The 21,865-nt window shown below is 39.0% G+C and overlaps 1 protein-coding gene across 2 annotated transcripts in view; it reads left to right on the forward strand.

The window, feature by feature from the left end:
• Positions 1-12,798, forward strand: part of GDA (guanine deaminase) — a 30,240-nt gene extending 17,442 nt beyond the window's left edge. The window contains exons 10-14 of one of the 2 annotated variants that reach the window (XM_050329001.1): positions 378-445; positions 882-1,028; positions 3,230-3,348; positions 4,272-4,299; positions 12,041-12,798. In XM_050329001.1, coding sequence (XP_050184958.1) covers positions 378-445; positions 882-1,028; positions 3,230-3,348; positions 4,272-4,299; positions 12,041-12,069 — 391 coding nt within the window. In that variant the 3' untranslated portion in view covers positions 12,070-12,798. Of the gene's footprint in view, positions 1-377; positions 446-881; positions 1,029-3,229; positions 3,349-4,271; positions 4,300-5,366; positions 12,010-12,040 lie in introns of those variants that run through there. The other variant, XM_050329000.1, reaches the window with a different exon arrangement.
• The last annotated feature ends 9,067 nt before the right edge of the window (positions 12,799-21,865 follow it).

A 21,865-nucleotide genomic window follows, 5' to 3' on the forward strand; every position in this document is an offset into this window, starting at 1 on the left:
TGAGATATCCCACTCCACTATAAATGACTAAACATGACCATTATGATCCACTTCTGTGTAGTGTGCTCTGGTCTGACTTGTGATTTTTCGGTCTACTCACTATATTTATATTTATATCTGTACAAATATTTATTTAGAAAAAACCCAGTTTTTTTGATTGTTCTACCAATGGCAGATTCAGGCCATCTCCCTTCCCCCCAAACTGTGCTTATGTTTTGGGAACTGGACTATATAGTCTTCTTTATATTAAGCAGAAATAACGGTATCCAGCCAGAATAAATAATAAACCAATTCTATTGCACATGTTCTGAGAGCCTTTGTCACAAAATGGCTCTGTGGCCCTGCTTTTCTTGAACATATTTGTTCTTAAAATCCAGGTTGCGCAGCGGTGTCTTAAATGTGCGAAAGGTCCTGGAACACAATGTGAAGCTTGGTCTTGGCACAGGTTAGTAGTTTGCTATGAAAATGGTTTCTTTTGGAAACCATTGGGAGATACAAAAACATGCCCACCCATTCATATTTATAAGTCAGCATGTTTCCAACTTGTGGTCCTGCTTTATTTCCCCCCACTAATTCTAGAGTAAGGAAGTGTAGAGTACTGAAATCTAGGGCTAGTCCAAAAGTGTTTCAAAAGAAAAAAAAAATTAACAAAGAGTTTTGTTCCTGTTTTGAGAGTAAATAGAGCTCAGGTTTCTGATTTTGTGTTGTGTTCACCTCACTGTGTGCGAGAACACCTTTATTGGGAATTATGCATTCAGAGGCAGTGCTTAATGGTAAAACTTGCTGTGTTTACCACAATCTGTCTCTTTGTAACTTTCAAAAGAAATTTAACATAGAGAATTATGCCCAAAGCTTGTTTCTAAGAGTCTGATCCCTTCTAGATGTTGCTGGTGGATATTCAGCTTCTATGCTTGATGCTATCAGGAAAGCAATGATGGCATCTAATAGCCTTCAGATCAATAAAGTCAGTGAAACAGGACTAACTCTTGAAGAAGCTTTTCAACTTGCCACTCTGGGAGGAAGCCAAGGTAAGAAGAAAATTCTTTAATGGGTACACAGAGAGCTACAGCTCCTTTTCATGCTGTGTCTCCCTGTCTTCATGGGAGATTCACAGATTTTCTGGTGCTGGAGTGAAGTCTGAAATGGTATCTCGTGGGCAGAGATACCCTTCAGTCTCTCATACTCGTACTAGGCTTATTACAGAAGAGTACTCACATTGATGTGGAGAGTTTAATAATGCAATCTTAATGGCTTTTCAGGGTTATACATTTGCTTTGTGAAGATCCTCAGACTTCTTAGTCATAAGGTTGTAAGTGCTTGTATGTTTATCACACCAAATGGAAATTTTTTTTCTCAGCAACCATCACATAGAGGAAAAACTGTGCAATTACTGTAAGATCATGCATCCTGTTTGTCATCAGTTTCTAATTTTGTTTCTGCTTTTTGAGCTGTCAGTGAGGCAGTTTGTCACAAATCAAAACATCATGTGACACTCCTCCTTCAGAGAAAAGCACAAAATTTAAACAAGATACCCACCATGGTTGTTTACGACACAGCTGTATCTGCAGAATAGTCATATAGTTTGTGGGTTACCCTGGTTCACTGGCAAGTTTTGTCATGATCAATGTACACCTTTTAATATATACAATTTTAAAAGGTTAGTGGAACCGGTATGATTTAGCAAAGACCAAATCCACATGTAAGTAAAAACTAATTACTATTTCAGTTAGCAGAAATGACGTCACTACCTGCTAAAGAACCAGTCCCAAGTCTTTTCAGTGTAACCTTTTTGTAGATGTCAGAAAGCGCGACTGGGAACTATTATTGGCAGTTTGAAACATGTAGCGAAAATGTCATCAAACACGTCTTCTAAGGACTATATTTGAATTCCTGGAGGGTGTAATGGAAATAGAGAAAATGGAAGATGGGCTGGGGAAAAAAAAGGGATCTTTTTCCCCACAATTTATACTGTCCCATAAAGCATGAGAATAAATCAGCTGAGACACTGAAAGGAAAACTTACAAAAATCGCAAACTCATCCATGATTTCCCTTCCCAGCCACTCCTGTGTTTTTTCTCTCTTAGGTTTACTTAGAAAAGTGCTGATTTTACATATCAATTTTAAGCTGTTTTATCCTTATTGAATCATATTTAAGGGTAGAATATAAATTACTCGTATGACCGTCCACTAGCCTGGACACTGGAAGTAGAAATTCCAGTAGCACAAATTTAAATGACTGATTCTTCGTTGGAATAATTTGCTTTGTTAAGAGTCCTGAACACTTGTCACCCTCTTGTGTTTAATCTAAAAATTGCATTTTGCTCAAAAACCTGAAGAAATGTGAGATCATTTTAGTTGAAACTATTAGGTAGTCAAAATATTTCACCATTTTTAGAAGTTTAAACATCTTTAAGGTATTGTGATATTCCTGCCACACTCAAACTTCACTGAAGGCTGAAGTTCCTGTGTCACAGCAATCTGAGAACAAGTGAACAAAGTTATTTGCTAATATTATCCTCTTTGATAACTTAGTTTCACAGTATTGGAAAAGCTGATTTAATTCACTGGTACTTTCTACAACTTAAAACTATCCTAGTTGATTTCAAAAAGACATAAAGGCCTCTGTCTAGATATTCTAAGCACTTTCAAGCATCGAGTCACTGAAAATGAATATGTAGGTTTTCAGTGCATGAGGACTTGAGAACCAGAGGATGTAAGGAAGCTTTGAAAAAACAAAGTTGAATATTAGACTATAAGACAAGCCTTACAGGTGGATATGAGAACTTCAGATCTGGCTATGATTTTTTCCCACACCATATTGTTCTTTGTTCCTTCTAATTACAATTAGTTATCCTCACTGTACACCTCTTTTGTTACTACTCTAATAGGTCTGTACAACCTGTCAAAGTTTCTTAAACTTGGTAAAAAATTAAATCTAATGCTGCCTTACCAAGGTGAGTGTTATATACTGTTTCTCTGACTTAATTTCATTGCCTCTTTTGGAGTTTTAATGTTTTTGCAAAGTAACAAATTGTTTCTTAAGTTCTTAGGTTTCTGAAGAATTCAGATGCTGGCATACTCACTGTTGAATTTGCTTTTGTGTTTTTCCTCATAATCATCTCAATTATGGTTTTTCTTATGAATATCTGAAGTAAGTTGCCAGATGCTTCTACATGGTGGAAAGAGGCTGATGCTGAAGACATGCTTGTGAGCTTATTTTCTTCCTCAGCTCTAGGACTAGATGACGTGATTGGAAACTTCGAGGTGGGCAAAGAATTTGATGCTCTGCTAATCAACACAAAGGCTTCAGATAGCCCTTTTGACTTGTTCTCTGCTGATGATTTTGAGGTAATCAGAACAGGATTAATGATCAAAAAAATAAATGGAAATGTTGTGGGGAAGGTCCCTGATACAGACTGAACAAGTCTTTGAGAGTTATTGTGGTAACAGGAATCAGATGTACTGTACCACTGCTGTCTGTGCTTCAGCCTTAGAGGTTCAGAACCTTTTCTTCAGAACCTTGCTGTCCTCAGTGACAGTCCCATAACCCCATGAGCAAAAATGCATGTAATATCTTTAATGCATGTTTTATTAGCCCAAGATGACAGAGTTAGCTATTTGCACTGAGTAATGACAGCCAAGGAAAAGCAACTGAGTTTTAGTCAACACTTTGAGTTCAAACTGAAAAATGGCAACCTGTTCCCAGAAAAGGCTTAGTTTGCCTTTACTACACTGCTGTTATAAAACTAAGCAAGAACTCAAGACAGCTACTTTGAGTTAAAAGCACAGTTTTTATGTTAATGTTAAAGCAGTGTTTGCCTCATGCAATGGGCACACCTCATACAAAAAAACCTTCTCTAAGAAAGACAGTTAACAGCAGTTACTTGAATTTGTTGATGTGGCCAGACTGTCTGGAAACAATTCCAGTTCTGTAAAGGAAATATTTTTCTGTGTAAGTCTCAAGCTTTTTAGCTAAGGTGGCAGTTCTTAGGACTCTAAAGATGTTTACATTTTGTCTTATTTTTCAATGAGTAAGTGAATTTGAGAACTCTGAATAAGGGAAAGGGCACATACTTGTTTATGCCATCAAACTTGTGCAGTGTTTTCTTCCTGTGAAAGTTAATTATGAGAAAACATGCTCGTTAAGTTTTGATTTCACTATTTCTAGGAATATTTGGGAAAACAATTTTTATTCTTTCATGCTTTGAATAATTATGATCTGGATCAGTAGATACTGCTTTTTGAATTTGATTTCTCCTGTTTTTTTGTAGGACACTCTCCAGAAGTTCCTGTATCTAGGTATGATCTGATTTTCAACCCACATAAAATTCTCATTTCCTACATCAAACATTGTCTAAATTAATGTAGAGATTAATAATAAATTTATTTTTACATTAAATATACAATTGTTTACAGTAACCAAGTATATTTATTCAACTGTTACATAAACATTAACATGTCCTTGACAATTAATGTTAATGTTTTAATTATAAATTAATTCTAAATTAATTTATTTATATTAATGATCATATTAAATAATGAATTAATTAATGAATTGTCTTGTATTTATTAATATTTCTTTCAAAATACTGCGTAAGAATTAAGTAGTTTAACTTTTGATCTTTGAGACAGTTAAATAGTTTCACATGATCATTTTCACCACATTTATCTTTATGTACAGTACTAGCAAAATTGTATTTCTTAATAAAGTAACACTGACACGCTAATCAGTAGTTCAGAACTAGTTCAGTTCACAAGGACTTCTGTAGGCCAGTTATCACTGTGCTTTTTTTACTTTCAAACAGAAATTATGGCCTTTAAAACAAAACCCAATCCAAACAATCCCTCCCCTAAGGGTACCCTAAGGTACTCTTCACAGGGCACTGTCTGGACCAGAGCTGCATTGCCCAGTGTGTTGCTGTGTTGAGGTAACTGGTGTTAGCTCTGGCCACAGCTGTGTCATCCTCTAACTAGATTTTTGCCTTTTTGAGAAACTGGCTGGGGCACATCATCTTTGTTGCTGGTAGGTACCTGGACCGGTTCCGATACTATGCAACAATGCATTTTCTGTACAAATATTTAATATTTTCACGGTTTGAATCTACTCAAAATACATAAAGTCCATTACACCATTTCAGCAGCTGAATGCTATATTTATTTCTTAAGAAAAGCATGGGTAGTTTAAACATTTATTGGTCTTTGTGGTGGCTCTGACTGTCTCTCTCCAAATGAACTTTCTTAGTCCTAGGAGAAGGTCATTGCAAATTATGTATTCCAAAACTGATTTAGCAGACTGAGTAATTCTCACTAATTAAATCAGTGCATATGTTTATGTACAAATCTCTATTTTGACCATGTTATTTCAGGTGATGATCGGAATATTTCTGAAGTATATGTGGCTGGAAAGCAAGTGGTTCCTTTCTCAAGCTCCGTATAAATCCATTTCCCATTTGCAAAATACTCTGCTGATCATTCTCCATCTGATTTGGAAAAGATTGAATTAAACACAGTGCCTGATCATCAGGAATGACACCTCATTTTTGTTTAATGTTATGTTATAAAATTTGCAAACATTAGAGATTTTGTTAGACCTTTCAAGAAATACTTTACCAAAATTGTCATAGTTCTAGAGAAAACAGCTATTTAAATTTCACTGCAAAAATAGCATTTTTGCATTGATAAATATTGATAAAATTTGATAAATACCTTAATTAAAGAGGACACCTGTTCTGTTTAATAATAGTACAGGAAGCTTTATGTGGAACAATGAGACACTCATTGACTATAATGCATAAAAATTAAAATAAAAACAATTCTATTGAATAGATTTTGCAGCTAATGAATGTCATGAAAGAATGCAATTTCCATAGTATTATCATCAAATATGGAAAAAAGTTGGGGAATTTAGAACAGTTTCCAGTTTTTCTTAGGAACTTTTTTTTTTGAAATAAAAGAGAAAAAAGTAATTATTTAATTTAAAACATTATTTTTTAAGAGTAATTAAGTAAGAAGTGTTTGTTTATAAATAAATCAAGGTCCTTATCATAGAATTTAGAATTGCCATTTGAAGTCAGACACTCCATTGAATTACCTTCATCTGAGAGACAGCTGAATGAAACTTCTGTTAAATCAGAAGCAGCGACTAAGATATCTCTGCAGGCTACACAATGGTCAACAAATTAAGAGAGTGTTCTGGACTAGAGGGAGAGCTCCATCTAGTTCAACCTCCTGCAAGATCATCCCAAGCTCATTTCCTCCTGACTATTCAGACAGGATGATAAGATGCCCCTTCTCCTTTCTGTAAGGGAAGTGAGTGCATTTAAAAAATATCCAAGAGAAATGGGCTCTATTTGGCCATTACCACCTTTGACTTGAGGTGAAAATTGTCACTGGAAAAAGCAGCTCAGCTCTATTGTGCTCGTTGTGTCTTTCAACATGGCAGCCATAATTCCAGCTCTGTACAAATCTGGGTAAAAAATATGCCCGTCTGATTTTAGAAATCTGTGTGACTTTCCTGAAAAAGCATATTCCCCTACTTTTTTTCAGAGCCTTTTTTTATTTTTTTTTTAAATGAGATTTGTTTGAGGAGGGAATTGCTTCTTGTTTCTCTGTTATGTTTTTTTGCAACACAAAGGATGTAAGCTTTAATGTCAGTGTCATTAGAGACAATATTGTATCTAGATACTATAAATATGGGTTGATATGGTTTTAAGGCCTGCTTCAAACTTCTTTGATTTCACTAAAGTTTGTTTTGCACTTTTATCTCACTGCCTGGGGATATATGACCTCCCTCTGTTCACAAAGCAAGGGAGGTCACTGCACCAAAGTTTCACTTCATGTCTACTTCAGAGAGAGTTCTGATTTTAAAAGTATTTTCAGAGCTTATGTATCATTATAATTATATCTACATGAGACAGCATAGCATCAAGGGGAAGTGTAACAGCTAATTTGGGCACTTAAAGCAGTACAGTCTGTCCAGTGTAGTTTTTTTACTGAAGCTGAGGGGCCCTACTGAACAGCAGGGAACAGTGTCTTGCAGACATCACCTGGGTGCAGCCATGTGGCTCACTGAGAGTTCACTCAGGTGTCTTCCCAGGGCGCTGCATTGAGCTGCTGCTTGGCTGAGGTACAGCCTTCCTACCCATAGAGTTCAATCATTCCTGAGGTTTTAGGAGTCAAGATCTAAGTATTCAGATTTCCACATTCCATCACGGTGTTTTCTCAACCGTTTTGTTTTTCATGTGTCCCAATCACCTACACAGTAGCACAGTTGTTTGGCAAATACAATCTTCAGCTTTTTAACTTGGTTTCCTGATTCAGGAAGCATTTTTTCTCATGAATTTTGACATGAATTTAATTGACCAGATTTCACTTTCCAAAACCAAAGATCTGTGAGACACGTTTTAATCTTCCCAGTTACTGTTTGAAACTATTTTTAGGTAGTTACATGGTTTTCAGCTTTGGCTTTCCTTCAAGAATATTTTCTTTGGTGAAGAAAGATCACATAGCCTTGTATACAACGTATGTTAGTGCTCTACTACTATGCCTCCAGAGCTATGAATTAAATCAGTGCTTTTATTTTAGTGGTAGTCTTAACTGTCTCTGACTTAATTGTTTTCCCATTATTTTGTGGTGGTGTTAAGAAAGAGATTCAGGATTTCTTCTTAAAATACTTGGGTATGGAGAGGTTGCTTGTTTGCAAACTGGGAATACAGAACTTTAATAAGTTGAAGACTACACTGCTGGCCCAGTTACAAAGGGACTCCCTAGGATAACTGCTCCAATGAGCTTTGTATCTGATTCTTCGCTGTGTCATGAGCAGTTTGATACTTGTTAAATTCAGGGACAAGGTAGAAATTCAGCCTTTTGATTATAGCTCTACTAGTGTCTAGTATCCAGACACTACTCAGACTTAGAAGTGGAAAATTACTTTCTAAGAATGTCAGCTGGAGGAGGAGCTCTGCCTGCAAGGAGTGCCATGGGCTGCCTGCAGCACTCTGCAATGCCCAAGACAAGGAGGAGCAAGGACCAAGATTATGCTGAGATGCTTAGGGGTAAAGGAAAGAAGTCTGAATTTGTTGTTTGAGAAAGCCATTGGTGACTTCAAATAACAAATAAATTGTAAGGGTCTTTCGACAGCAACATCTTAATTAGAATTGAGTGGAGAAATAATGTATGCCAAAAAAAACCCAAGTTAAGTGGAGTCATCTGAGGTGGTCCCAAAAGCTTGTTCAGTGGAAAATGGCTTATGCACAGAAATTTTTAGGTTTTAGAGCCTACAGAGAAGTATGTAGTAGTCAAACTTCTCTGAAGTAATTTTGGGAAAATCACTGAGCATCCCACTGTGAAGTTTTGGTCCTTGGGACTCTCTACCTGTGTGTACATTGCCAAAATACTTGTTACAGTGGGGGAGGATCAGTAGATGAAAGCAGTTACTCCTGAGACTTGTACATCTACACTATATGCAGCTCAAGACTACATATATTATGTTTCCTTGGATAAATGCCCCAACTGCATATGCAGTTTGAAGCAGGCCAAATAATGGATTCAGATTCTTAGTCTCTCTTTTAGAGACTGGAGTGTATTTGAAAGGTAGCTGAGCCTCCACTGTAGTTTCATACAAAATAATCTTAATTCTTGTGTACCAAAACCACCCTGCAAACTGAACCAAGGTTCAGTAAGGGAGGATGATTGGGAATTCACTTCAGAACAGCACTATTGTCTCAAAGCAAAATGCTAATGGAGGCTAGGACTTGGACTGTTCTCCCTCCATCCTTACTGTCACAGAACTTAGTAGCTGAATACAAAGTGAAGCAACTCTCTTCCCCTTTCCTCCCTTTTCCTCACACCCAAAAAAAAAAAAAAAAAAAAAAAAAGGGAAGAAAAAAAGCAAAAAAAAAGGCAAAAAAAAACTAAACCAAGACAACTGAACATTAAGGGGATATGAATATGTGGAAGAAAATAAAGGGAGAATTTTCAATCTGTATAAATTGACAGATATATGACAGTATAAACTGACTGATTTAAGATAAAACCTCTGGAAAAATATACCAGCAACAGATTCCAGATGTCTCTCCCCATGAGTTCTCTTTGTTTCTTAATTTGTCTTTATGTTCAGTGGTAACACACCATTCAGACAAGGGAAAAAAGGGTATTTGTGAAGAGCTTGCTTGTTGGGACAATATACTTATTCTGTTCTATGACCAGATAAACTCTTATTTATTATAAATAGAATGTATTTGAATTACTGTTTTATGTTGATCTCATTGTGTCACTTCAGGTTTTAAAATACTAGTAAGAATTGCCTATGCATTATGCAGCATTATTTGAATTATTCATGTGTGGCAAGTGGAGTTCTGCACTTTAAAATGTTGCCTTGGCCTAATGTTTATATTTATTCTGTATTTTTTTGTGCAATCCTTTGTAGGGGAAAAAATGTGTATTTGTTCACTGTACTGAAAGTTTTAGTAAGTGGACTTACTGTTGGAAAAAGGAACTTTAAAATGACCCTGTTAAAAGCCTGTGCCTGATTATTCACTCATGAATGGAAAAATTATAATGATTTTATGAACTTGAACAGAGACTTTTTAATTAAAAAATATTTACAGATAAATATAATTTTTTATATTTTAATTGTGATCATGCAATGCAAATTAGCAAAAGGTAATAAAAATTTTTGTTAAATATCTATGGCTTTACTGAGCAAAAGTGAACATAACTATTCTGGATTATTAATTTAAAAAGAAAACATAAGTCTTGAAAAACAAAACCCCAAATTCTTTCAAAGAATATTCCAGTTTTAAAAGAAAGAAGTTCAGACAAGCTGTTTAAAAATATTATTGTAAGCATTTCCAGGAACAATCCATAACAGATAATAAGGTGGGTGGCTTTTAAAATTCTGGATTTGTATGAATAAACGGTGTTGGCTTATCTAAAGCCCTGTGTGTAGAAGGGGTTAATTCATGTGGAAAATTATAGTGTAGAAAGTATTAAAAAAAAAAAAAGCCAATGGATTTTGAAAATTGGAGAAAGGACGGGGGTAAAATTAGTTGCAGAAGAGATTCGAAAAGAGTGGTAGCAGAATACAAAATATGGCAAAGCAGAAATGAGATAGATTAGAGGAACTCATAAAAAGAAGATGATATCAGTGAAGTTTTAGGTGGGAAACACTCATTAAAGAAGACACCTTCTCAGGCAATGTTTTGTTAACTCATAGACCTCATTCCTTCAGAAAGTCATTGAGGTCCAAAACCTGGGCAGATTTCCAAAGGAGTTACTTACATGCTTAATATTACAAGCCCAAATAGTTGTACCTGCTCATAGTGTAATTATATAACACTTTAAAACCTCTCGACTTCTTTAAATCTTTAAGATTTAAATCAGAATTACCTGTAAGAGCTCCAGAAGAAACGTAATGCAAGGGCACATTTTGTTTTGCCGATAATTGTCCAAAGAAACATTTGGCACTGGCCAGGACAGAGGCAGAATTAGTCTGGTCTCAGGGAAGAATTTCTGTTCCTGCATGCCCCAGACACCATCCCCTGTCATGTACCTGCGACTGAGTCCAACACAGGCTAAACTTCTGGTGTGACTGAAATGACTGAGTACAAGCTGTTTTAAAAATCAGATTGTTTTGAATTTAAGTATATTGAAGAGACCACAGGACATTTTAAGTTGCACAATCATGTATCTATTACTGAACTCTTAGGTACTAGGAGCTTTGGCTTAAAGCTGTGGGGTTTTTAAGCCTTTGCACTATATGTGCAAGAACTTGTGCTTCTCTCAACAAAAACCAGCAAATTACATTTGCAAGGCTTTCTGTACAAAAAAGAGTAACAACATCAACAAAAACAATTTGTGGGCAGCCAAAAGGACATTAGCGACATTAAAAACTGTTGATTAAAATCTGTTGTTTAAAGTTAATAGAACTACTAGCTTTTGTTGAAAGGCTGAGAAATATTTTTGGAGGACAGTCTCCTGGAAACTTAAGTGGAAATTATTCTTTCTTAGAAAATGCCCAGAATCAGAGTTGTGCTCCAACCAAGGAGGTTCCCTGTGGCTTTTGCAGAGGCAGTCACTTCTATAGAAGTCAATACAATGGTCATGCCTAGATTCACACTTCTTTACCCTGTCATGACTCAGAAGTATGTATTAGCTTTAATTCTGGCTTTGGTTTGTGGTTTCTCGTACACTTGGTTTTGGTTTGGAAATAATTACGCTGAAGAAGTGAAGCTGGAAGAAGGATAAGGTTGAAAAGCAGTCTTATACTGACTGCCTAATGCTTCAGTCAAAATATTTGTCCCTCCAGGTAGGTGTTATTATGTTTGCACAGTTCTTAGACTCAGTAATTTGGCTTAATGACTTGAGTAACTGGTAACAATTAAACTCAGCCAAGACCAAGACATAAACTGTGAGCGGCTGACAAAAACATAAAAATGTTTCACCATGATTTGCACTTGAATCACCAGTGGCTTTCCTTAGCCAAGGGCTCCTAGGCACAGTTAGGAAAAAAAATTCCCTGTAGATAAGTCTTTAGGAGACAGGGCTAGTATTAGTGACAATGAAGGCTTTGAACGACATCCTGTCAGGGCTTGTAGCTTTGAAGCTGGGTTGTGTACTCCCTTAACAACTTTTACTGATAAAGCTTTTAAAAAGCATTTGCTCATACTCCTTAGCTAAGGAGGTTTGCATCCCTTGCTTCAAGACAAACCCTTTCCCCAAAGGAGAGTTCACATCTCAGTGGAGTAGGTTTTCCTGGTACTGGTCTTTGATTTGTCTGCTTGTGACCTGTCGTGCATAAGCTCTGGTACTTTCACATGTGCAAATGCCTAACTGGAGTTAATATTGTTGAATTTATCCTTCCTGTTGTACTCATGCAGTTTCAAGGAAGAGCAGTGTATTAAGAAAAATGGTATATGTGATTTCCACTGTTCTGCTTGGTTTTGGTCATGCTAAATGGAAAGTCATTTACTGTTTCAGCAAAATAAAGAGGCCTTGTGTTTACACCAACTCTGATCTCTTTCTGTGTTTCACTTTTGAGGAGAGAGAGAAAGCTGGCAAGCTGACTAATGAAGAACGAAGACCAAAATACTCAGCAAAGTACACTCTTGTCTGGGTAACTTGGGCAACCCCCTATCACAGGAGTTTGCAAACTCTGCATGGTATGTAGAGCATTATTTTAGGGGTTCCTTTTCCAGATTCAGAAATCTTACAGCTTTTGATGTATCTTTATTACCAGATTCGTTGGCTTCATGAGTCAAAGCCAGTGCTTCAGTAACCTTTTAATTTTTTTTTTTAATCTTTTTTTTGTGTGTGTGTGTATGTTGAAGTGCTGTCCTGAAATGCTTGCTTCTTGTGCTTGGCAGCAAGCATACACAAGAGTCACATCTCCTTTGATGTATGTTTCTTCACTGTCTTACTTTTCAAAGCTTAAGCATAAAAATGTCTCCAGTTTGAGCAGCTCTGAAACTCTCCAGAAGTGGATTTTCTTAAAAGCTATAGTGGAGGATCCCTAATTACACACTGAGGAATTGTATACTGAAATTTTGAGAATTATGTGCAAGCTGTTACCAACTTACTCAAAATTGTGTACACAAGAAATAAAGCTGGTCTGTATTTTCATCGATCAGCTTATCAACACAAGTCATGCAAACTACAGAGAAAGGCAAGTGAAAGAACACTTCTTTATATATGAATGTTTTTAATAGGAGTGCCCATTTAGGCTTTCAGCATAGGAATTGTGTCACTTAACACTTTATTTTGAAAAATAGTAGTAATAAATGCTTTTGCAATATTTCACTGGAGTGCTACACTACCTATTTAAAGCAGTATAAAACCCAGATGAGAGCACAGTTCTTACAGTGTAGATGGTTTGTGAATCAGTTTGAAAATCTGAGAGCCTTTCGGTATATGCTCAGTAAATCTCAGACTACACTTGCCTGTTTCACTACAATGAGTTGATGGAGACACAGTTTGCATAAGTGAACACAGAGTTTGGTTTGCAATCTTAAAAAAAAAAAAAAAAAAAAAAAAGCCATTGGATAATTCTGTACACTTTACCAGTGTAATTATCATCAGTCTTCTCCCATAGGTATTAACAAGAATACAAAGACTCTTCCTGGTTTGAAATCAGATAGTGGATCACTTACAACTGACCTGAATTGCGTTTATAGTTCATGACTTGAGAGCATAGTTAAAATGCAAAAGGAAGGTTGCTTGCCCTATGCTTGTATTCTGTAATTAGATGTCTTCCTTTCAAAGCAACAAGTTTGTGACTGCATTCTTGCATTCATTCTGATTAAATATGTCCTTTAGGAATTACTTCTAAATGTATAGCCATAAATGCCACAAAATCAATTCCAGCTAGCTGTGTACTGCACTAATGCTCATTGTATTCTCTCAGAGCTCTAAAAATTATTTCCTGGGCTTTTATTTTTTAGGAGGAATCCCAATTGTTGTATTTTTATGGCTTGTGAAAATAGCAAACAGATGTGCTAAACGAGATCAGTGCGCTGTCTTGCACCACACAGCAGCCAGTGCTCAGTAATCCTCCCTACCCAGATGAGGGGCTGTATCTGTTGGGGGCATTTCCACCATTGTTATAAAAAAATCATATTCTCCAAGGGATAACTGAGAGAAAAGAGAAGAGCGTGAACTGTGTACAGAAGATGCTGTTACAGAAAGAGGGATTCACAGATTTTTAAGCCTAAACCTATAAAGAAGTGAACAGCTGCAATCCTCTGCTCTTACTTTTCCAAGTCAGAAAGGGGGGGGCTGAGGCATCCTATGAAGCCATGTCTCATGTCCTCAGCCTCACCTTTGGGCCTGAATGTCTCAGTGAAACATATACAGTGGGAGTTTGAGTGACCAGGACTAGAATTGTTTCAGGTACTGAAAGTAAAGAGTAGCAAGCACATGCTAAACACTCAGTGCCTTAACTTATTATGGATCTTGTTCCCTTAAGTGAAGAACTCTGTGCTAACAATTTGAGAGGTTGCTTGGACACCCTGTTGCTCAGCCAGCCTACACAAGCAGCCCAAACTCTCACTGGAGGCCTGTTGGAGAGCAGGGAACTCCCATCACTAGAGCATCTTCACTTCAATGACATCTCAAACTGTCAAGAATAAAATTAAGTTCAAATTGCTGCACTTGCACTTCTGATACAAAAGCCATCTCAAAGCAGTTCGTGTTCACTAACAGCTCTCAGCTGCACCTCTGCCTGGTTTGGGAGCTGCTGCTGCCACTTTTGGCTGTAGGTGCTGATATGGAACTGAGACAAGGTGAGGCAGCATGAAGGGGCATGTGCCATGAGCAAACTTCACAAATTCTTGCACTGAAGTTTTAACTCTTTAAAATGAGCAGTGGTTGCCAGTATTACCCCTCCTTTCTAAAATCCTTTGAGGAGTTAACGGGTAAAGAAAAATAATGAAAATAAGAGTGAAAAAGGAAAGGAAGAATGAAAGAAATAATGAAAAGAAGGATGGGAAAAAATGGGGGGGAAAAGGCCTCTTGCTTTTTCCTACTGTATTTCCAAGGCTATATCTTACAGAGGTATTTCATATCAGTGAGAGCAGTCCAGGGACCTGGGTGGAGAGGGACAGACCGTGAGTGGAGGGTGGTATATGCCTATGCTGTTCTCTCCGATCTCTGCAGAGGCCTTCTGCTGCTCTCCTGGAGCATGTCTCCTCAAGGCTAGCTGGCAGGACATCTACAGTCATCTTAAACCCTTGGTAGACCACAGCCCTTCTGATACTGTCACAGTATCATGTTGCATCACGTTGTGTGAGCCTCTCACACCTTCAATGTACAGTGCATCACCTAGGGAAGCAACTGCTTGCATGCAATATGCAGTCATTGCCCTACTTGCCTACTGCCATTTCATACTTTTACCTCCAATGATGTATAAATCTTCTGTTAAAAAGGTCTGACCCATACAGATAGTTTAGTAATAGCTAAAATCCAGGGTAGCCAAAGGGATTAGAGTCTTGGGTGCTGCACTGTCTGACAGTTGTGGTACTTCTTTGAACAGTCCTCCAGCCTTGTTGCAATCTTGAAATCAGCACTAGAGAAGAAAGCACAACCTGCCCAAAGAAACACTTGGTTCCTTGGTGTTTAGGTCATGAAAATTGCATTTATAAACCCACAACAACAATAACAAAAAGCCCCCAACAACGTAAACCGTACAGGATCTGTGGAGTTGCCAGCGGGTTATTGTTTGAAGAGCAGATGCTGCACAAGCTGCAATCCTGAGGGCTACAGCCTGTGAAAGCATGAAACAAAGGTTGATCATGGCATGTCCCAATTCACATTGCCTCGCCTCTCAGTGTGTGAGTCAACAGCACCATCATATGTGTGTGGCTGTAGGATCTGTACCAAACCTCGTGGTAGACCCCATACAGGATGAATGAGTGAATGGATGGGTGAAGGATGAGTGAAGCTGTAGAAGGATGAGTGAAGCTGTGTGCTTGTGCTTGGAGATAATCCTCTTCATTATTTTTTAGGTCTTTCTTGCAAAACCTGATTTAATTAAAAGTGCCTGGAACTGGCTTGATAACATTTTTCCACAAGGAGGTTTGCTGTTGGATGAGAAGAAAGTAGATGGACTTTTAAGGAGATGATAAAAGATGTATGCAGTTGTCACAAATGAGTTGTTTAGGTCACTTAAAAAATTACTGTCAAAAATATTAAACCAGGCTTAATTTAGATTTTCAAAAGCACAACTTAAGTTCAGTGACAAGACTCAATTTATTACTTACTACATGGATGAAGCATATGAAAGCAAATTACATTAGAATTGATGTAGAATGATTTACAAGGAGATTGGAGGCATAAAAAAGGTAAGGATGCAAAAGGAGACCCTCCTGCTAAGTAACAAGTTTCAGGATGGACCCCTTCCCTTTCTAAACTCCTGAGTGCAGCTGAATCCAGACTCAGCCTCAGACTTGGTTTATGGTTTATATCTAAAGGTTTAACAGCCCTTAATCACTGATTAATTTACCACTAACAAAGTGATTCAATAGAATTCACTATAAGCATAGGAGTCAATTATAATTCTGAGTAAGAATTAGGCCTTTGTGCCTTAAGTGCTCTCAGGAGGGCATGACAGGGCTGTCCTTGTCCTGGTAACCATAGCGTGCCCACTTTGAGGAATAGGAGGCCTTCCGCCTCGGAAAAGGGAGGAGAAGAAAACCAAGAAAAATGCCAGTTTTCCTTGGGGGAGGAAAGGTCAGCCAGTTCTTTTAGTCCTTTTATTCAGTACAACTGTGATTTCCAAGACAGTCTACTTTTATATTAATGTTTCTGCATTTTTGCTCTGTTTTAACCCCAACCAGAAGAATGGATCACCACAGAATTTATTTTATATTTTCTTTTACGAGCATTTTTAATCCCTGCTTAAGTAAAGAGCATCTATTGTTAATGCTGTCAGGGATGGCTTTTGTTTCTATCCAGATGTTAAACTGTAAAAGGAGATACAAGTACTCAGGCACCACTGACTGTGCAGAAAGAGAGAGACACACTATTGGTACAGTTAAAATCAAAACTTTGTGAAAAACAGAAGAATGAATGACGCTACCTCATTATCACATCACCTCATTAAAATGATAGGTATGGAGGCCATGGAAGTAGCCTGTAAACCACTGGGACACTGGGGTCCAAGCTAACCTTCCTGTTCCTTGCCTGGACACTGGTTGGGCTTGGGGTCACTTGAAACGATGGTGGGGATTTGCAGAGGGGGAGCCCTCTGAGGAAAGGGCACTGCAAAAATTGATCCATCTCCCACCAAATATGTGTCCCCCTACCCTTGTTTCCCTAAAAACAAACAGCAAATATGCAAAATCATTCTTCCTCAGCAACTTCAGCTCAGCTTTTCCCTGCAAGAAGAGCCAAACCATTGCCCTGCTTGAAGCATATATGTCCTCCATGGTGCACCACCCACTGCTTACTCTGTGTTCTCCTGCAAGGATTAACTGCAGTCTTCATTATGCAAGGGTGTGAAAGGGTCAGACCTGGGTCAGACCAAAGGTCTATGGAACAAAACTGTCCTGTTTCTAGTAAGGCTGATCAATAAGGATGTGCAGAAAGACAGCAGGACACAGCACAAACCTTCCCTTGTAGACTCTCCTGCTATCAGCCAACAAGTCAAATAAGTTTAAGGGCAACACTGCAGCAGAGAAGTTTGGTTTAGCTCCTTAGTTTGTCCAATTCCTTTCTGCTACATTAATATTTTTTCTCTCTGTAACATCCAGTGAGTGAGTCCTACCTGTTAATTTTGTATTGGTTGGCACAGTAATTTCTTCTGGTTATTTTACTGGCTGCCTAAATGCATTCCTGCTTCCCAGATGGCAAGCTGTAGTGCCACCTTTTCCATTAGCATCACTGTCCTTAAAAATTGGTTGCAACGAAGAGTAAGGATGTTTTGTGCTTCTTATATTTTTGGTTTAGACTTATCAAAAGGATGTTTTCATGTACTTATTTTGTAATTTGGTTCAACAGAGAAAGATCAGGGTTGGACAGCAAATTACATGTGAAGTAGACTGGGCTGGTTTCACAGGAAGAACAGACACTCCTGCCTATCCCTCAAACTAAACACATCGCTTCAAAGACTTGAAGCAGCAGAAAATTTTTCAAGGGCCAAACAGCTTGGCGCTTACCTGCAGCCATGAATATATCCTGTCTCTCCATACCAAGGCTGATAGACATGCTGAGCTGGGCATTGCTGAAGGATGGTGTCAGATTCAGGGTTTTCCAGACTTTAGAAGCCATACTGTACAGCTAACATCCTTCCCTTGATCCAAGACTGATTTATCTCATCAGGTGTCCACCTTTTCTTCCTTTCTGTACAATTATGGTGTACCTTTTTTTGGTGGTGTTTTCCTTTCAGTTTCAGTGGGCAGCCAGGAAAACCTTTGCTGTAAAAATCTCCCAGGTCAGATCAGATATGGAAAAAATTTGCATGGAGGCCCTATAAAGAATGATCACATACTGCACACATTCTATCTTCATGGCAGCTTGCAAGGCTTTGTGCAAGCTTTGAGGGCACATTTTTGCCTTGCCTTTGAGCACAAGTAAAAGTGATGTCAGCATCTCTTGGTGACGTTCAATTTTCCTGGCACTGGCAGAAAGTGTGGGGGTATGAGGCTGCTCATGCTGAAGCAGTGCTGGTGGAGAGGATGTTGTCCTGTCTTCTTGCAGGCTCAGCTCTGCCTGGTGACTTCAAACATTTTCTCCATCTGATAGTCACTTATCCCAGCATCCTGAGGACCAGCACAGGTGATATGGCATAAATACTCACACACTTCAGGGTACACTTGGCAGGGCATGGTAGCTGACCACATCCACACACTGCTGAAGCTCCACATTAAGCATCACAGTGGTGGTATGGCATAGGCAGCCACTGGGGCACCATGCCTTGCCCTTCAGACAGCCTTTTGGACTACTGGAAGTCCCTCTGAGCTCTGGTGTTTAGCAGGATATGGCCAAAGTGATCCGATTTTGTGGTGCTGGAGCTTGGCACTATCAGCACAAATAAAATAAACACACCTGCCCAAAATATTTACTTGTTCCTGAAGCCTTGTTCTGGGACTAGCCAGTGTTCTGACAATTTCTTTAACTGAACAAATGGGGTAGTTTTCTCTTTAATTTCTAGCCTTGGGAAAGGGGAGCCCTATAACACCAGTTAGCTTATTTTATTGTAATATTCTTCTAAATGTAGTTTGTTTATATTGAAATTCCTTGTAAATACCCGGGAAGGAGGGGGAAAAAGGGCTGTTATTTAGATGCTGAGTCACTGAAGGCAGAGGTTTGCTGTGGCTACAGGATGTGTTGCCGGGCCAGCATGGGCTGGGGTTGGCATCGCAGCAGGTAATGGCTACAACCCCCACAGCCTTGCCAGCCAGCCCAGGTTGCTGCAGGGGCACAGGTGGCCCAAACTGGACTGTTGAGAGGGATGGAAGATGGAACTCCGGCTTGCATGGCATGGCAGTGTCAGGGCTCAACTCGCCGGAGGACACCCTCTTGGGCTGTTGGGGCCATTTTTCCTCTACAGCTTTTTGTGAATCCCTTTCAGATGTGTCAGCAGGCAGCTGAGGCACAGAGAAGACTGGGGTTAACCACAGGTTATATAAGCTGAATCAGTCTCTTAAACTGGTTGTTACTACCTTTGTGGGCTGAGAATGGCTCTTTCCTTGATGCAGAAAGAGAAAAAGCTGTAAAGTGTTCCCATGACCGTAACCCTGCACACACAAGAGGTTTTGAAATGCAAAAGCATGTATCTGATATCTGAACACAAGGCTTTGCTTCTCTACAAGCAGCATACAGACAACTGAGGTGGGAGAATGAGGAGCAGGGATTTTCAGATCCAGCTCTCATCTAGAACAGCAAACAGGCATGTTTGAACTACAGACTTTTTTAAAAACACAGTGATCAGGCTTGGGGAAAAACAGAGATTTCATAAGATCTCTGTGTCTTTACTCAATCTAACTAAATTGTGCTTAGTTAAAAAAATAAACACAACTCAGCAACTTAATTGATGCTAGTAAAACATTCCCTAAAGAAGGTATAAGAAGGCATATTTAGCTGAAAGAAAAGTGGACTTGCTCAGGACTTGCAGTCCATAGTTGGATTCTTGTGCCAGCTCTTTTAAAACTAGCTCTTGATCTGTAGCCCAAAATAGCACACTACTTACACCGCAGGCTGTGCATATATTAACTTACTTTCTTTAGTACTAATAAGGTCTGCAAAGATATGCTCTTGGCATAACCTTTTACCACAGTTAGTTGAAACACCCCCCCACACACACACACACACAGAGAGCAGCTTTTCTAACTCTTTGAACTGCTTTAACAAAATCAGTTTGCTTTAGACTGTTAAAATGCTACCACGAGAGGGGGATGAAATGAAAATCAAAGGCCAACCAAATCTGCAGGAGTTAAGTTACACAGGGTGTTCCTGAGGTCTGGCAGCAGTAGTCTAAAGGTATTGTTCCCTGCTGCTGCTGTTCTTGTTTGGCATGGGTGTGACACAGTTGTTTCCTGTGCTGAAGTGTCAGCAATCAAAGAATTTTAATAGCCTGATGAGGACCAAGTGTGCTGGTGGGTGGATTTTAGCCTACAGAGAAGCATACCAGAGTTCACAGATAGTTTTGGGCAGTGTTTGGTGTAAGGTAGAAATTGAAATGGTTACTCTAGGCTTTATTGGGTTTTGTCCACCAGCGTGATATGGTGGAGCTGTATCTTGGGTAGTGCCTGTTCAGGCCCCCAGCCAAGTGGCTGCTGACCCTCCCCGGGCCCTCCTTTATGAAAGGGAGAAACTGCTGCCACTCCAGAGCCTGGGGGAAGCAGAGACACTCTTATAGAAGCAGGGAGAGCTGGGTCCAGGACCCGGCACTGCTTTACAGAGTCAGAAGACAGTTTAGAACTCAGATGTTGTGCTCCTCTTGCTGAAAGATGTCTGCACTTGAAGCATTCCCAGATGCTGTACCTCTGCTTCTGGTAATATAACTCATACACCCTCTTTGAGAACTGTGGCATTGCTCTCTAAAATGTGTCTTTTTGACTCAGATCACTGGACCAAAAACAAACCAGGAAGAAATTCCATGTTAGCGTGGAGCAGAGGGCCAAAACTAGGGCTCCAGGACAGTCGAGCAGCTAGTAGCAGTAGTCTGCTAATAGGAAACAGCTAGAGCCAGAACTGCAGGACCATGTGTGTCCTTACTGACCCCTTCTGCGCTTCATCCTCACCTCTGTGAATTGGGACAGCAACTCTTACCTACCACCATGAAGGGCTCTGGGAAACAAAGAGGAAGAGGCTGAAAAAGTCCTAATGCCATTATTCATTTATACAACCTTTGGTCTCCAGAAGCTGTTTGCAGACTGAGTGTTAAATGTCTCTATTTACTGAAGGCTGGTCAACACTGAGAAATGACTCCGTGCTGAACTGTGATTCAGCCTCAGCAGATGACAAACACAACCACCTCTGCTTACGTGAAATGATGAGTAAATAAACTTGAACCTCAAGGCCATTTCCTAACATAATATGTTTTCCAAACTCTATAGCTTAGAAAATCTTGCTGAGGAGCCAGTGAACTATTACCACTGTTGATCCTTCATTTACTGATGTGTAATTACTAGTGCCATCACATTATATCACATGTAAACCTATTTCTGCAACCTGCAGGTGACTGGCTCAGATTCAGCCAGCAAACCCTGAAGCCACAATGGCAAACTCTAACCTTTTCATCACTGCTATATGCTTGAAGCTAGCAGCCAAATTGTTTTAGCACTGACACCGAAACTGCAGTTCCCCAGTAGTGTGTACAAATACATGTGTGGTGGTCTCACCTCTGCTGCCTGTCTGTGCATCATCCTTGCACTAAATCTGGTGGCTTTCCATGAGCTGCTGTGGTGAGTGAACTGGCAACAAAACACCCAAGACTTTGGTCACACAAGGTCAGTCAGAAATTGAGCTTCTAGTAGAAATACACAAATCCATATAGGTATTATCCAACAGATAAGTCCAATATAGCAATCAAAGGAACTAGTTCAGTCTCACTCTGAAGATGAAACAAGACTGAAAGGAATCAAGATTTATCCAGGGTCATGAATCTACTTTCCCCTCATAAATCCCACACTACTTAAAATACAACTAAGGAAAATCTACTTTAGCTTAATCCAGTTTAAACCTAGTCTGACCTGGTCTCCTAGAAGCATTATCCAAGTCAAATAGTCCTGTGTACTAACTGTTTCATAGGAACTCAGCTATAGTCACCATGTCTCCAACATCTCACACACCTACCAAAGGAAGCCTCAGTCAAATCTTAAAATGCTGGCTGCTCAAGGAAAATTCTCATCAGGAAATGACACAGGTT

Source organism: Myiozetetes cayanensis, unplaced genomic scaffold (assembly GCF_022539395.1).
Source record: "Myiozetetes cayanensis isolate MyiCay16 unplaced genomic scaffold, myiCay2020 scf4, whole genome shotgun sequence".
Taxonomy (NCBI): domain Eukaryota; kingdom Metazoa; phylum Chordata; class Aves; order Passeriformes; family Tyrannidae; genus Myiozetetes; species Myiozetetes cayanensis.